Source organism: Bufo gargarizans, chromosome 8 (assembly GCF_014858855.1).
Source record: "Bufo gargarizans isolate SCDJY-AF-19 chromosome 8, ASM1485885v1, whole genome shotgun sequence".
NCBI classification, from domain to species: Eukaryota; Metazoa; Chordata; class Amphibia; order Anura; family Bufonidae; genus Bufo; species Bufo gargarizans.
This window is the reverse complement of record NC_058087.1, coordinates 132,117,662-132,133,054: the sequence shown is the minus strand read 5'-3', so window position 1 is coordinate 132,133,054 and position 15,393 is coordinate 132,117,662. Positions and strand designations below refer to the sequence as shown.

The 15,393-nt window shown below is 42.4% G+C and overlaps 1 protein-coding gene across 1 annotated transcript in view; it reads right to left on the bottom strand.

Moving 5' to 3' along the window:
- The window catches only part of LOC122945314 (acyl-coenzyme A amino acid N-acyltransferase 1-like), a 49,293-nt gene that overhangs the window by 25,790 nt on the left and 8,110 nt on the right, over positions 1-15,393 (bottom strand). Inside the window, exons 2-3 of the mRNA XM_044304367.1 lie at positions 13,783-14,277; positions 2,252-2,454 (exon numbers count right to left, since the gene is read on the bottom strand). Of these exons, the coding sequence (XP_044160302.1) occupies positions 2,252-2,454; positions 13,783-14,245 (666 nt within the window). The 5' untranslated portion in view covers positions 14,246-14,277. The remainder of the gene's footprint in view (positions 1-2,251; positions 2,455-13,782; positions 14,278-15,393) is intronic.

Below are 15,393 nucleotides of genomic sequence, written 5' to 3'. Positions count from 1 at the left end.
CATCAAGTAAACATCACACATAAACTTATGACCACAAGGGTGGCCCCCACTGGCAGATTGAATAGACAGGAGGATGCTCCAGCTAACCATGGCTGAAGTACCCCTCAGACAAGTGCTATTCACTGAGGCTTTATAGGCCCAAGTAGTCACACCCACACAGACACACCCAGTGTTCACACACACAGAAGGGAATTAACCCTTCAAACACAAGGCAAGGGAAGACGGCCACTTAAAGGGGAATACACACATAAGAAAACACAATAAGGTCAGGTTTGACGACCGGACCTGTTTACTCCCAAGAATTAATGTGGTATATGTACTGATCCCCTAGGGGACAGAGGGGTAAGACTTAACATTTAATAAGGTCAATTATAAAATAAATAGACACTAGAGGATGAGCCTCTGTAACGTACAACATAAAAAACAGCCCGAAGGCCTAGACTGAACACACAAAAACAGTACGGGAATGATGGTATGGAAAGACAAAAAGGAACGTTCTCACCCGGTTGTAGATGTAGACCAGGGGTTCTCTCGGAGGTTGTTGAGGATAGGAACGGACCTTTGTTGTTGGATCACCGTACTGGATGGTAAAAGGCGTAGTTGCCCCTTTAAGTAATGGGGTGACAGGGTGGGTTAACCCTAGAAATCCCTAAATGGGGGACAGGGGCTAATACGCCCTACCTACCTACACGAGGATCTTGCCCCGCAAGGGGCGTCCCCGTCCGGATACCTGACCCTGTACGGGCAGAATCCCTAATATACCCTATAAGGGTGCTCCCATTAGTACATATACCGAATACACACATAAACAAACACACTTCACCTGTTGCCGCGGGCAATGGCATGTGTGGCAATCATGTCCTGGGGATCAGCCATAGGGCTGAGACACTGCCACCACATGCAGTCAACATCACACGTTGCCACGGACAACCAAGTGAAGGAAAGTGTCACACAACATACCATAGGCCGTGATAATGGGGGTCTGACAATGTGGGCTGATCTGCGGTCTGATAGGGGTCTGACATTGTGGGCTGATCTGAGGTCTGATGTGGGTTTGTCATTGTGGGCTGATCTGAGGTCTGATAGGGTTCTGACATGGAGGGCTGATGTGATGTTCTGATATGGGGGCCTGATCTGATGTCCTGATATTTATTGGGGTCTGATATGAGGTCTAATGATATGAGGTCTAATGAAAAATATTTTTCTTATTTTCCTCCTCTTATATATTATATATATTATATTGTGGTCACTATTACCCAGTGTTTCACGAACAGTAACATTTCCAACAAGTTCTGCATTGTTAGAAATTACCAGATCCATCAGAGCATCACCCCTAGTGGGACCTTCTACAAACTGGCCCATAAAATGGCCCTGCAGCAAGTTGAGGAGTTTTCTCCCCTTTGCAGTTGAGGCAAAAGCATGACCCCAGTCAATATCTGGGAAATTCAAATCTCCCTTTATGAGCACTGTACCAGTCTGTGCAGTTCGCTCTATTTGGTTATACAGCGATAGTTTTATCTCCTCTGTGTTAGTGGGTCTATAGATTACACCAAGTGTTATTTTTTCTGAGTTTATTTCCCATAAGGGTTCAACATCTTCATCCTCCTCACCCACGATTACCTCTTTCACACTTGTCTTTATATTACTCCTCACATACAGGCGCACACCAACGCCTTTCCTATTTGCCCTGTTTCCTAAAGAGTGTAAAATTCTTTATAGTAAAAGACCAGTCATGTGACGAGTCCATCTATGTCTCAGCCACACCAACTACATCTCTGTTTTCCTCTAGTACCATAGACACCAGCTCCCCCATTTTACTTGCTAGATTTCTGGCATTTGTGAACATAAATTTTAAGTTACTATTTAATTACCCACATTCAGTTCCCGGAAAGTTAAGATGTGAGATTTTTTTGAGTAATATTCTACATGGATTTTGTATTTTCTCTCTGTGTATGAGTTTCCTCCATATACTCTAGTTTCTAATTATTTTCCAAAAACATACCAATATGTTAGTTGACTTCTTATGAAATGTGCCCTTGTGTGTGTAAAGCACTGTGGAATGTGTGGTGCTATATAATCAATAAGAAATAAAGAGCAAAATGAGATAATGATCTTATTTTAAAGAATTTCTTGTGTTTATCTTTAAAAACCAAACTTTTCCGAAGTACTGTGACTTAAGTGTCATATGAGAACCCTCAGATGAACCTAAACTTTGATCACCACGGTATATTGGTTGTAAGTGACACTTTACCTTTGGATGTTTTAGAAGCAGATCTACGGCTTCTTTAAAATATTCCAGATGTAGTTTTTGAAATGTTTGTGGTAGATCAGAATATGCAAAATATGCCAGAGCGAGAACCACAAATCCATGACTGGCAAGGAGACTAGCACGGTATTCTGCAAGGCCTCCACCTCCACCAAACAGGTCAATTATACCAGGGTATGATCCTTCTCCTACAGTATCAGATAAAAAATATTTGTCATTTAATTGTATTATTATCTTAAGATAAAATTGAGAAAACAGCAGAAACCATAGTTTTAATACTGGAATAATAAAAGCAACCATTGCATTTCTAACATTAAAATTTATATTAAAAAAGACATAACTAGTTGTATGAAAATAAAGCATTTGTGACATGTTAAACAACTGTATAAAACTTCCAGCGCTAGTCACATACAGTATATAAAACTAACACAATTAATGTGTTATTCGGGCTCTGCAAATAATGGTATAGCCTGCCACATTATCAACCAACTTGGATAAAAGAATACGTAAAAACGTATTGCAATCTCTTCTATTACTCTTCTGTAGTCAATATAATATACACTATGGGTAGATATACTGTATTGCTTGAAAGTTTGTGAACCCTTCAGAATTTTCCACATTTCAGCATAAATTTCACCTAAGACTACATCACATTTTCAAACAGTTTGTAATAGTAGATAAAGATAACCAAATCAAACAAAATAATTTAAAGTATTAGACTTGGTAATTTATTTATTAATGGGGTTGTCAGAGTTATGGAAAAAAAATATAAAGCTCTGAAATTCTGATGGGCAGCAATATATAACTAAGCTAAGCAAGTTTTATGCAAAAAAAATTAAATAAATAAAAAATATATATATATATTTCCTAATTTCCCTGGTTCTTTTCTGGCCCTTTGTTTACATGCAATAAAAACAATCTGCCCCTCCCCCTGCTCTGCTAAGGGAGTGGATACAGGTACTGCCCTGAGTGACATGTCTGCCTGCTGGGAGACTCAGCAGCATATTGTATGTGTAGAACTATAAGTCCCAGCTGTATAATGACACTGCTAAGGGAGTGGATACAAGAGCTGCCCTGAGTGCTGGGAGAATCAACAGCAACTTGTAAGTGTAGAACTACAAGTCCCACCTGTATAATCACACTGCTAATACACACAGGAACTTCCCCCTACCTTCTTGTGCAATGCTCTCTCTAGTCTGTCAGCTCCTGTGCCCAGCATTGTCATTGCTGTAGCTACCCAGTCTGTGCAGCTGAAGGGGTTAAGAATCCTAGGAGAGAGCAGACAGCCCGGCAGTGAAGGGGGGCATGGCCAGCCCTGTGACGTCTCGTTTACAGGCTTGTAAACAAACTTTATCAGAGCAGGGAGAGAAGCTGACATCACAGTTCATGTGTCAGTCAAATCTAATAAACCCGGCACTGCAGATAAAGTGAGTTAATTGTAAAGTTAGGAACATAGAAAGAACAAAAAAATAACTCAGGACAACCCCTTTAAGGAAAACGATTAGAGATGGCCTTGCAATTTGTCCGGCAGTCGTTTCGCGGCGAACTTTGCGTGTATACGATTCGCTGAACATGCGAACATATGGAGAAATTCGCGCCCGCCATATTCTTTTACATTGTGAAGAACTTTGACCCATCACCTGGAAGTCAGGGACCTAGGGGCTTACTAGGGCCATTTTTATATAGGGTAAGGTTCCGGACGGGGTCGCTCTTCATCAGGGCGGGTGGTCTGTGGTTAGGCTATCAGGGACAGTTCTTTGCCCACCCTGTCCTTCAATACCACATCATCATCTAGCCCAGGGATGGATTTTTTTTTGTTGCTTTCCCTCCTGGATTCATCGATGTGCACTGGAACCCCCCAGATTGGACATATGGTTTCTGATTTAGTGCCGCCGAGCACTTGTTATTGCCTACGACATCAATGCTTTTTGCTTAACTTTAATAATTTAATTTATTTTCATTTTGAGGGATATCTTTTCCATTCACATGTCTGCAAAATGGGTCCGCATCCGTTTCCCAATTTTACAGAACGGGTGCAGACCCATTAATTTTCAATGAGGCCGGAATGTGCTGTCCGCATCCACATTTGCGGATCCGCATTTGCATCTGTGCTTCCGTTTCTGTAAAAAAATAGAACATGTCCTATTCTTGTCTGCAATTGCAGACAAGTAGTATCGGCGATGTGCGGTCCACAAATTGTGGAATGCACATTGCCGGTGTCCGTGTTTTGCGGATCCGTGTGAATGGACCCTCATAGTAACATTATTAAAGGTTACGTTTTATCTTTATGTATATTCTAATGGATTGCCTTCCTTGTACAATGTTAGAATATACTTTCTATGTTAGAAAGTATATTATAGTGCATTTGTATCGTGCGGCAGTTGTGTGCGGTTCTGCTGAGATACTGCAGGTATATAGAGGGACAAGAGTTATTGGAACAAATAATTTCTACTGGTGTGATATACCAGTCTACCCCCCAAAAACTGATTGAAGCGGGGTATTATATGTTATATACCAATATACTTTCTGTATAGTGCATTTGGGTACTGCATAGTGCATTTGCGCATGCGCGAAAATTATATTGCCAATATTTTGCATTGAAAAAACAATTAATGGAGATCGCAAATTCGAATAATACATCTGGTATGTCACTGTTCATGTTGTAGGACTATTTGTGCACTTTGAGTAATTATTTCTTGGCTGCAAATATGAGCTAAAGGTTTTTCAGGTTCGCCTGCCATTAAAATTAATGGGACCCGCCGCGGTTCGAACATTTGATCGCGTTCGCGAACCGTCCCGGCAGATGTTCATCCATCGCTAAAAATGATCCAGTGGCAGAAGTATATAAACTTTTGCTTTCTGTATCTGGTGTGACTCCCTTCTGCAGAAATAACTGCAACTAAATGTTTCCAATAATTGGTTATTTAGTCCTGCACATTGGCTTGAAGGAATTTTTACTAATTTCTCTGTATAAAACAGCTTCCAGGGTGAGGATTCAGAGGAGGGCAACTAATAAAAATAAAATGTATTTATATAGCGCCACCATATTCCGCAGCGCTTTACAAATTTATAGGGTTCATGTACAAAACAAAAGTAACCAGCTAATATGCAACTGAAACTCTAGCAGTCAGGGACCTGCTCGCAAGAGCTTACAATCTATGAGAAATTGTGGGTGGCACATAAGGTAGTTGATTGTGATTAGTAGGATTTGAGCCATTATTGAACTGACAGTAGTGGTGCTGGCCGATCTGCTTTAGGTTTGGGACTACTAGAGCATCGAGTTTAGGCCAGAGGAGTTGGTGGGGGAGAGGTTTAGTCTGGTAAAGGTCATTTTAGGTAGCTTGATAAGCCTGCCTGAAAATATGTGTTTTTAACTAGAGTAATAACTGTAATGGGTGGACTCAGATAAATCTTTGTCTGTTAGGGTTCCAACCCTGTCTTCAATAAAGATTAAAACTACAGCTTATTCGGTTTGCAATTAGGTTGATTCAGGTTTTTATTTGACTAGTCTTTTCCAGCCTGATAACCATCAAAAACTCTTCTTCCGAGGGCCTCAGAAATCTCCTTTGTTCATGCCATGATACACATCCACAAACATGCTATGAAGACCAAACTTTGATAGATACCTGTTCTTTAAATAAAACAGGTTGTCCACTTACACCCGATTGTCATCCCATTTATTGAAACCACCTAATTTCACCTTCATATTATCTGCTAGTCCTAAAGATTCACATAGTTCTGCCACTCACAGAGATGATATTAGATCATCATCATTTTCTTCAATAAATAAATTACTAAGTCTAATATTTTTGACACATTTGTTTGGTATGGTTACTGTTATCTACTTTTAGGACTTGTGTGAAAATCGAATGCAAAATGTATGCAGAAAAAAAGAAAATTCTGAAGGGTTCACAAACTTTCAAGCACCACTGTAGATATATTTCTTCCACTTTCGATCTGAAGTTTGCTACTATAGGAATGAATATCAGCCCACAAGCACCTTGCCATTTTCCATCCAAGACTGAATACAGGACAGTAAAAAGGCACGCAGCCGATCTGTACCCTGCTGTGGGACCTCAGAACTTTATATAGGTGCATCTCAATAAATTAAAATATCATATAAAAGTTAATTTATTTCAGTAATTCAATTTAAAAAATGAAACTCATATAGATTCATTACACACTGAGCGATCTATTTTTTTTACAGCTAATGAAAACCCAAAAGTCCGTATCTCAGAAAATTGGAATATTGTGAAAAATTTCAATATTGTAGACTCATGGCGTCACACTTTAATTACCAACACAAAACACCTGCAAAGGTTTCCTAAGCCTTTAAATCGTCCTTCATTCTATTTCAGTAGGCTACATAATCATGGGGAAGACAGCTGACTTGATAATTGTCCAGTAGACAGTAATTGACACCCTCCACAAGGAGGGTAAGCCACAAAAGGGCATTGCAAGTAAAATGTTAGAAAAATATGCGCATTAAAGTGTTAGAAAAATATGCACAAGCAACATGGATACCCGCAGCCTTGAAAGAATTGTCAAGAAAATGCCGCAGGAGTGGACTGCGGCTACAGTGAGTGCTTCAAGAACCACCACACACAGACGTATCCAGGGTATGGGCTACAATTGTTGCATTCCTTGTGTCAAGCCACTCATGACCCACAATGTCAGAATCATCTCACCTGGGCCAAGGTGAAAAAGGACTGGATTGTTGCTCAGTGGTCCAAAGTCCTGTTTCCCTTCCAGAGTCTGAGAGACAATTCAAGTTGCTTGAGATCCAATGTAAAGTTTCCACAGTCAGTGATCGTTTGGGGAGCCATGTCATCTGCTGGTGTTGATCCACTGTGTTATATTAAGTCAAAAGTCAGAACTTCATGCTTCCCTCTGCTGACAATCTTTATGGAGATGCTGATTTCATTTTCCAGCAGGACTTGACACTGCCAAAAGTACCAATGTCTTGTTTAACCACCTCCCGACCGCCTAACGCACCGATGCGTCCGGGATGTGGTTGATTTGTTCCTCCTGGACGCATCGGCGCGTCATCTCGCGAGACGCGAGATTACGTCACAGCCGGCCCGCGCATGCGCATCGCTGGCCGGCATTTCGCAGCAGAGTATTTCGTCAGCAGCCTGCCGGCCACGATCATTGGCTGGCAGGTTGCTGATTTTTAAAAAATCCAATCAGCAGCCATTTAACCCATCATATTAGTAAATATGATGGGGTTATATGGCTGCTGTGCTCCTCTGCTCCTTCTTTTGGTCGGTTGGTTCCAGCAGAGGAGCACACATCACTGTGAGTACCCACTACACCACACTTAGCCCCCAGATCACCCCAATTAACCCTTTGATCGCCCCTGTCAATCACTAGTGAAAGGAAAAAAGTGATCAGTGCAAACTGTCACTTTTTTTTTTTCACTGGTATTGACCGTTAGGTTTCAGTATAGTTTAGGCCCCTTGGTTAGGTAGTTTAGGGATCGGTTAGCGCCCAGCCCACCGCACCGCAGTCCGTTATTCGCTGATTAGCATTTGTACTTTTATAGTATCTGGAAGTGATCAAAACTGATCACGGTCAGATCTATAATTGTATAAGTGTCAGATCTATAATTGTATTTAGTTCTCCCTCCACCCAAAACGCAGTGTTTGCCCGATCAGGCCTGATCGGTCGCCCACACGTGCGTTCGCCCACGCCCGCCCCACCGCAGTGACAAAAACAATTTTTTTTTGGATCGCTGCACATTCACTTTACACGCACTGCGGCGATAAAAAAATCTGTTTTGATATTTTGAATACCCCTAAATTTAGTAGCCCAAATGTCAAACAGGGGGTATTCTTCTGAAGAGGCCTACAGGCTTCTGACCCAGTCGGATGAGGAGTGGGAACCCTCATCTGATGAATCCAGCGGGTCAGAATACGAACCTGTAGAAAGCAGTGGCTCTCTGACCCGAAGTTCGGACGAGGAGGCTGAGGTCCCTGATAGCAGCAGGCGTACCCGGCCCCGTGTCGCTAGACCGCAGGTTGCGCAGGATCCGCTTCAAGAGCAGCAGAGTGGGGCTGGTGCTGTCGGATTACGTGGTGAGGGATACACCAGCAGCCCAGCCCTTCCTGGACCTAGTACCAGCACTGCCGTAGAACATGGTGAAGTAGCGAGCACCAGAAGGGCAGTTGAAGCTGGTACGGTGGCACGTGCAGTAGTGACCCCGTCGCAGCCACCGCAAAGACGTGCCCGTAGAGCCCCTAGAATCCCAGAGGTGCTGGCAAACCCTGATTGGAAGTCCCCAACTTCAGCCGCACCTGTAGTTCCCCCTTTCACCGCCCAGTCTGGAGTTCGGGTTGAGACAGCTCAGATCGGTTCGGCCCTGGGATTTTTTGAGCTGTTCTTGACTGCGGAGCTCTTAGACTTAGTTGTGGCAGAGACAAACCGGTATGCCACACAATTTATAACCGCTAACCCGGGAAGCTTTTATGCCCAGCCTTTCCGGTGGAAACCAGTCCAAGTTTCCGAAATTAAAACTTTTCTGGGCCTCCTCCTCAACATGGGCCTGACAAAAAAGCATGAATTGCGGTCATATTGGTCCACGAACCCGATTCATCACATGCCCATGTTCTCTGCTGCTATGTCCAGGACACGATTTGAGACCATCCTGCGTTTCCTGCACTTTAGTGATAACAGCACCTCCCGTCCCAGAGGCCACCCTGCTTTTGACCGGCTCCACAAAATTCGGCCCCTCATAGACCATTTCAACCAGAAATTTGCAGATATGTATACCCCAGAGCAAAACATCTGCGTAGACGAGTCCCTTATACATTTTACCAGGCGCCTTGGCTTCAAACAATACATCCCAAGCAAGCGCGCCCGGTATGGGGTCAAATTGTATAAGCTCTGTGAAAGGGCCACAGGCTATACACACAAATTTCGTCTATGAGGGAAAAGATCAGACCCTGGAGCCGGTCGGTTGGCCTGACTACCTGGGGAGCAGTGGGAAGATAGTCTGGGACTTGGTGTCACCCTTATTCGGCAAGGGGTACCATCTTTATGTGGACAATTTTTACTCAAGTGTGGCCCTCTTCAGGCATTTGTTTCTAGAACGGATTGGCGCCTGTGGTACCGCGCGAACTAGTCGCGCGGGCTTCCCCCAACGGCTCGTTACCACCCGTCTTGCAAGGGGGCAGAGGGCCGCACTGTGTAACGAAGAACTGCTCGCGGTGAAATGGAGAGACAAGCGTGACGTTTACATGCTCTCCTCCATTCACGCAGACACGACAATACAAATTGAGCGAGCAACCCGTGTCATTGAAAAGCCCCTCTCAGTCCACGACTATAACCTTCACATGGGAGGGGTGGACTTCAATGACCAGATGTTGTCTCCGTATTTAGTTTCCCGCAGAACCAGATGCTGGTATAAGAAGGTGTCTGTATATTTAATTCAATTGGCTCTGTACAATAGTTTTGTTCTCTACAGTAAGGCTGGGAGAACTGGATCCTTCCTCAAATTTCAGGAAGAGATCATCGAGAACCTCCTGTATCCAGGAGGTTCCGTGGCTCCATCCACCAGTGTAGTTAGCCGTCTACACGAGCGACATTTCCCCAATGTCGTTGCTGGTACCTCAACCCACCCGTCACCCCGAAAAAGATGTCATGTCTGTAGCAGGAGTGGAATAAGGCGTGACACCCACTATTTCTGTCCTGACTGTCCTGACCACCCTGCCCTATGCTTAGGGGAGTGTTTCCGGAAGTACCACACACAGGTCCACCTAGCATGGGGATCATCTCACCAGGACAGGCACACAGGGCTATTAGGGCCCATTCACTCACAGCTGCTGCAAACGTCTCCTTTCACATGGGACAAAGTGCATAACGCACTTCGCCACATCTTTGGGCGATTTGCGCTTTGCACATTGACCCATGGGGAAGGAGAGGTTTGTTCTATAAAGGTAAAAAAACAAAAAAAAAAAACACCAGTAAGCAAACACGTTAATGTTTAGTTCAAAAAGTTAAAGTTTACATGTTCTGTTCCAAAATTAATAAAATTATTGCGTTGTGGCCTGGTTTTTTCATTTTTTTTTTTTTTCTTTTTTTACCTTCCAGGTGGACCAACCGATCTACTAGCTGCAGCACCGATGTGCATTCTGACAGAAGCATTGCGCTGCTGTCAGATTACACGCAAGTCGGTGTATGCGGCGCTGCAAGACGGGATTTTCTCCTCTGCAGTGACAGATACGTTTGCCAAGGCATACGAGCTGAGGAGGAGGCGGCGTTCCTATGCTTTGGCAAACACTTTGTATATATATAAAAAAAAAAAAAAAAAAAAAAAAAAATCCCGGCAATGATTTATTCATCCACATCGATTGATGCGAATGGAGAAATCTGGTTTGCCAGGGCATACGAGCTAAGTGGGTATGGATGTAGGGCGGAGCTCCTATGTCCTGGCAGACGCCTTTCCCCTCCATTTTTTTTTTTTGGCAGAGATTTTTTCATCCACATTGATCGATGCGAATGAAGAAATCTGTGCCGTTCATTTTTTTCTTTCAGCCCAGAGGCTGAACGGAAAAAAAAATCTCATTACCTGTATGCTCAATATAAGGAGAATAGCAGAAACTCCTAATGCTGGCCATACATGTAATGATTGCGGAGACCCTCAAATGCCAGGGCAGTACAAACACCCCACAACTGACCCCATTTTGGAAAGAAGACACCCCAAGGTATTTGCTGAGGGGCATATTGAGTCCATGAAAGATTTAAATTTTTGTCCTAAGTTAGCGGAAAGTGAGACTTTGTGAGAATAAACAAAAAAAAATCAATTTCCGCTAACTTATGCGAAAAAAAAAAAAATTCAATGAACTTGCCAGGCCCCTCATTGGATACCTTGGGGTGTCTTCTTTCCAAAGTGGGGTCACATGTGGGGTATTTATACTGCCCTGGCTTTTTAGGGGCCCTAAAGCGTGAGAAGAAGTCTGGGATCCAAATGTCTAAAAATGCCCTCCTAAAAGGAATTTGGGCACCTTTGCGCATCTAGGCTGCAAAAAAGTGTGACACATCTGGTATCGCCGTACTCAGAAGAAGTTGGGGAATGTGTTTTGGGGTGTCATTTTACATATACCCATGCTGGGTGAGAGAAATATCTTGGCAAAAGACAACTTTTCCCATTTTTTTTATACAAAGTTGGCATTTGACCAAGATATTTTTCTCACCCAGCATGGGTATATGTAAAATGACACCCCAAAACACATTCCCCAACTTCTCCTGAGTACGGCGATACCAGATGTGTGACACTTTTTTGATGCCAAGGTGGGCAAAGGGGCACATATTCCAAAGTGCACCTTTCGGATTTCGCAGGCCATTTTTTACACATTTTGATTGCAAAGTACTTCTTACACATATGGGCCCCTAAATTGCCAGGGCAGTATAACTACGCCACAAGTGACCCCATTTTGGAAAGAAGACACCCCAAGGTATTCCGTGAGGGGCATGGCGAGTTCCTAGAATTTTTTATTTTTTGTCGCAAGTTAGTGGAATATGAGACTTTGTAAGGAAAAAAGAGAAAAAAAAAATCATCATTTTCCGCTAACTTGTGACAAAAAAAAAAAAATTCTAGGAACTCGCAGTGCCCCTCACGGAATACCTTGGGGTGTCTTCTTTCCAAAATGGGGTCACTTGTGGCGTAGTTATACTGCCCTGGCAATTTAGGGTCCCAAATGTGTAAGAAGTACCTTGCAATCAAAATGTGTAAAAAATGGCCTGCGAAACCCGAAAGGTGCACTTTGGAATATGTGCCCCTTTGCCCACCTTGGCAGCAAAAAAGTGTGACACATCTGGTATCGCCGTACTCAGGAGAAGTTGGGGAATGTGTTTTGGGGTGTCATTTTACATATACCCATGCTGGGTGAGAAAAATATCTTGGTCAAATGCCAACTTTGTATAAAAAAAATGGGAAAAGTTGTCTTTTGCCAAGATATTTCTCTCACCCAGCATGGGTATATGTAAAATGACACCCCAAAACACATTCCCCAACTTCTCCTGAGTACGGCGATACCAGATGTGTGACACTTTTTTGATGCCAAGGTGGGCAAAGGGGCACATATTCCAAAGTGCACCTTTCGGATTTCGCAGGCCATTTTTTACACATTTTGATTGCAAAGTACTTCTTACACATATGGGCCCCTAAATTGCCAGGGCAGTATAACTACGCCACAAGTGACCCCATTTTGGAAAGAAGACACCCCAAGGTATTCCGTGAGGGGCATGGCGAGTTCCTAGAATTTTTTATTTTTTGTCGCAAGTTAGTGGAATATGAGACTTTGTAAGGAAAAAAGAGAAAAAAAAAAATTAATTCTTCTATTTTGTTTTGCATGTGCTTTGCATTCCTCAGTGGTTGCCACCTTTCAATGGCTAACTGAAAAGATGAATGACAAAATTGCAATCTTTCGACACTACTTGGGCCTCTATTAGTGTTGAACGAGCACCGTAGTACTTTGATTGCAAAGTACTTCTCACACATATGGGCCCCTAAATTGCCAGGACAGTATAACTACGCCACAAGTGACCCCATTTTGGAAAGAAGACACCCCAAGGTATTCCGTGAGGGGCATGGCGAGTTCCTAGAATTTTTTATTTTTTGTCGCAAGTTAGTGGAATATGAGACTTTGTAAGGAAAAAAGAGAAAAAAAAAAAAATCATCATTTTCCGCTAACTTGTGACAAAAAAAAATAAATTCTAGGAACTCGCAGTGCCCCTCACGGAATACCTTGGGGTGTCTTCTTTCCAAAATGGGGTCACTTGTGGCGTAGTTATACTGCCCTGGCAATTTAGGGGCCCAAATGTGTGAGAAGTACCTTGCAATCAAAATGTGTAAAAAATGACCGGCGAAACCCGAAAGGTGCACTTTGGAATATGTGCCCCTTTGCCCACCTAGGCTGCAATAAAGTGTCACACATCTGGTATCGCCGTACTCAGGAGAAGTTGGGGAATGTGTTTTGGGGTGTCATTTTACATATACCCATGCTGGGTGAGAAAAATATCTTGGTCAAATGCCAACTTTGTATAAAAAAATGGGAAAAGTTGTCTTTTGCCAAGATATTTGCCAACATTTCTGCATTAAAAATCATTTTTTAAATTGGTGTTATAAAATATTCATATTTTCAGAGATACTGACTTTTGGGGTTTTCATTAGCTGTAAGCCATAATCACCAACATTAAAAGAAATAAACGCTTGAAATAGTGTTTCACTTTTTGAATTGAATTACTGAAATAAATTTACTTTTCAATGATATTTTAATTTATTGAGATGCAACTCAATGAATAACATTATTTAAAGTCGAAAGTGGAACACTGGGCAAACCTGAGATTCCCTTATGTCACCTTGTTCTAATAAAACAGTTTCTTAAATATCAGAAGCCATTTATTGTGATAATGTAAATATAACAAGACATCTTATAAAGCATAACGATTTTCCCTAACCACTGTTTATGTAAAGATGTAATCTAGCCTTTGTATTTTAATATTTTTGAATTTACCTGTAGGATAAAATAAAGTGCCTCGAATCTTCCCTTCTTTGATTTGGGTTTTTTGTATTCCTGGAGTCATATGCCATCTTGTACATGTCTTGGTTAGAGTAGGCTGTGGATCAGCAGATAATCCTAATGACAAGCTATCAAACAAATCCACAGTGTACTCAAATGGGCAATTCGCAACATCTTTTTTCATAGGCCTTTGAAAAGGCTTTAATGGTTTCAGAGACCAAACAAGACCCATGGGGTATACGCCTTGGTAGGTTCCTCCTAATGCAGCAATTTTATCTAAGCTGACTTCTCCTGCATTGTCAGCTTCATAGAATGCCCGTGACTGGAAGAGTTGACCCTTGTCATCCTTGAGTGTCAGTCGAATAGTCACTTTTTGGGAAGGTTGGAGTCCTGTGACCTTAATTTGCATGGGCTCATCAGCCAAGCCTGTCTCAGGTATAACAATAAGGTTGGCCATTTTTGGAAGATTAAAAATAATCCTTGTAAGACCTTTAAAAGAAAGACACAGAAAGTTGAATATACTTTCTACCTTGTATCACTGAATAATTATCCTACTTAAAACTTAACGTTTAGTCATTATTTGTTAAAAATAAGTCCCACAAAAATAATGTGTATATTTATGATAACTGCATAGGTCAGATACTATGGACTTAAGTACAATAAGACACAGGGTAAATAGGCAATCTCGTATGCTCGGATTTGGACCAGGGGTCCCACTCACGGTTTGATGATTTTTTCTTGTGTGGAGATGAACCACAACAAAAGAGACGTAGTAGGAAGGTCCACAGAGATCTTGGTAAAAAGGAGTTGAGATGAAACGATTTTTCTATTGCAGGGTAGGAGATGGCAGGGGCTGGGGAGATAAATATCCCTACCAGGCTATTAAGATTCTGCCTAAAAGCGGAGAGGTCTCCCGCCTAAATGCGGGAGAATCACCTCAGGAGGAGGCGACCCCACTTATCGATGGCTGTCCCTGTTGTCCTATCCCTATAAAAGTTGCTCCCAGTGTCTGTACAGCCAAAAATAAAGAGATTTAGGATTCCCAACGCGTTTCCTCCAATACAAATGTGACCGGATTCATCAGGGGAAAAAAGGAAGATGTAGATATATATAATAAAGATGTGGCACAATCGCCCTCAGCACAATGGCTCTCTATTGATAAATCCAACTGAATAATGCAGTCCAGAGATCTCTCTGCAACTGCGCCTCTATATATATATGCTGAAATAAATTAACTTAAACATTTGATGAATTAAATACCTCATGGTGTGAGTGAAGAGCGGCGTGCGTTCCACCATCGGCCAGGCAAACCGGAAGTGCGTCATGTCGCGTGCGCCGACCGCTGCTATTGGCCGGCGGTGGAACGCAGACCGAGGATGAACCGCATGGAAACCGGAAGTATGTAATATGCACTGGAAATGACGCATGCGGGACGCTGAAGCGCATAAGGATATGCGCTCCAGGGTAGATAACTAGCGAAATATATGCAGAAGATAAAGAATTACATATAGAGATGGAGGAGAGACTATTTTATGTATAAAGATGTAGTCAATAAACACTTTATTATAATATTATCATGTGGAGCATATATAGAATTAATTTTGA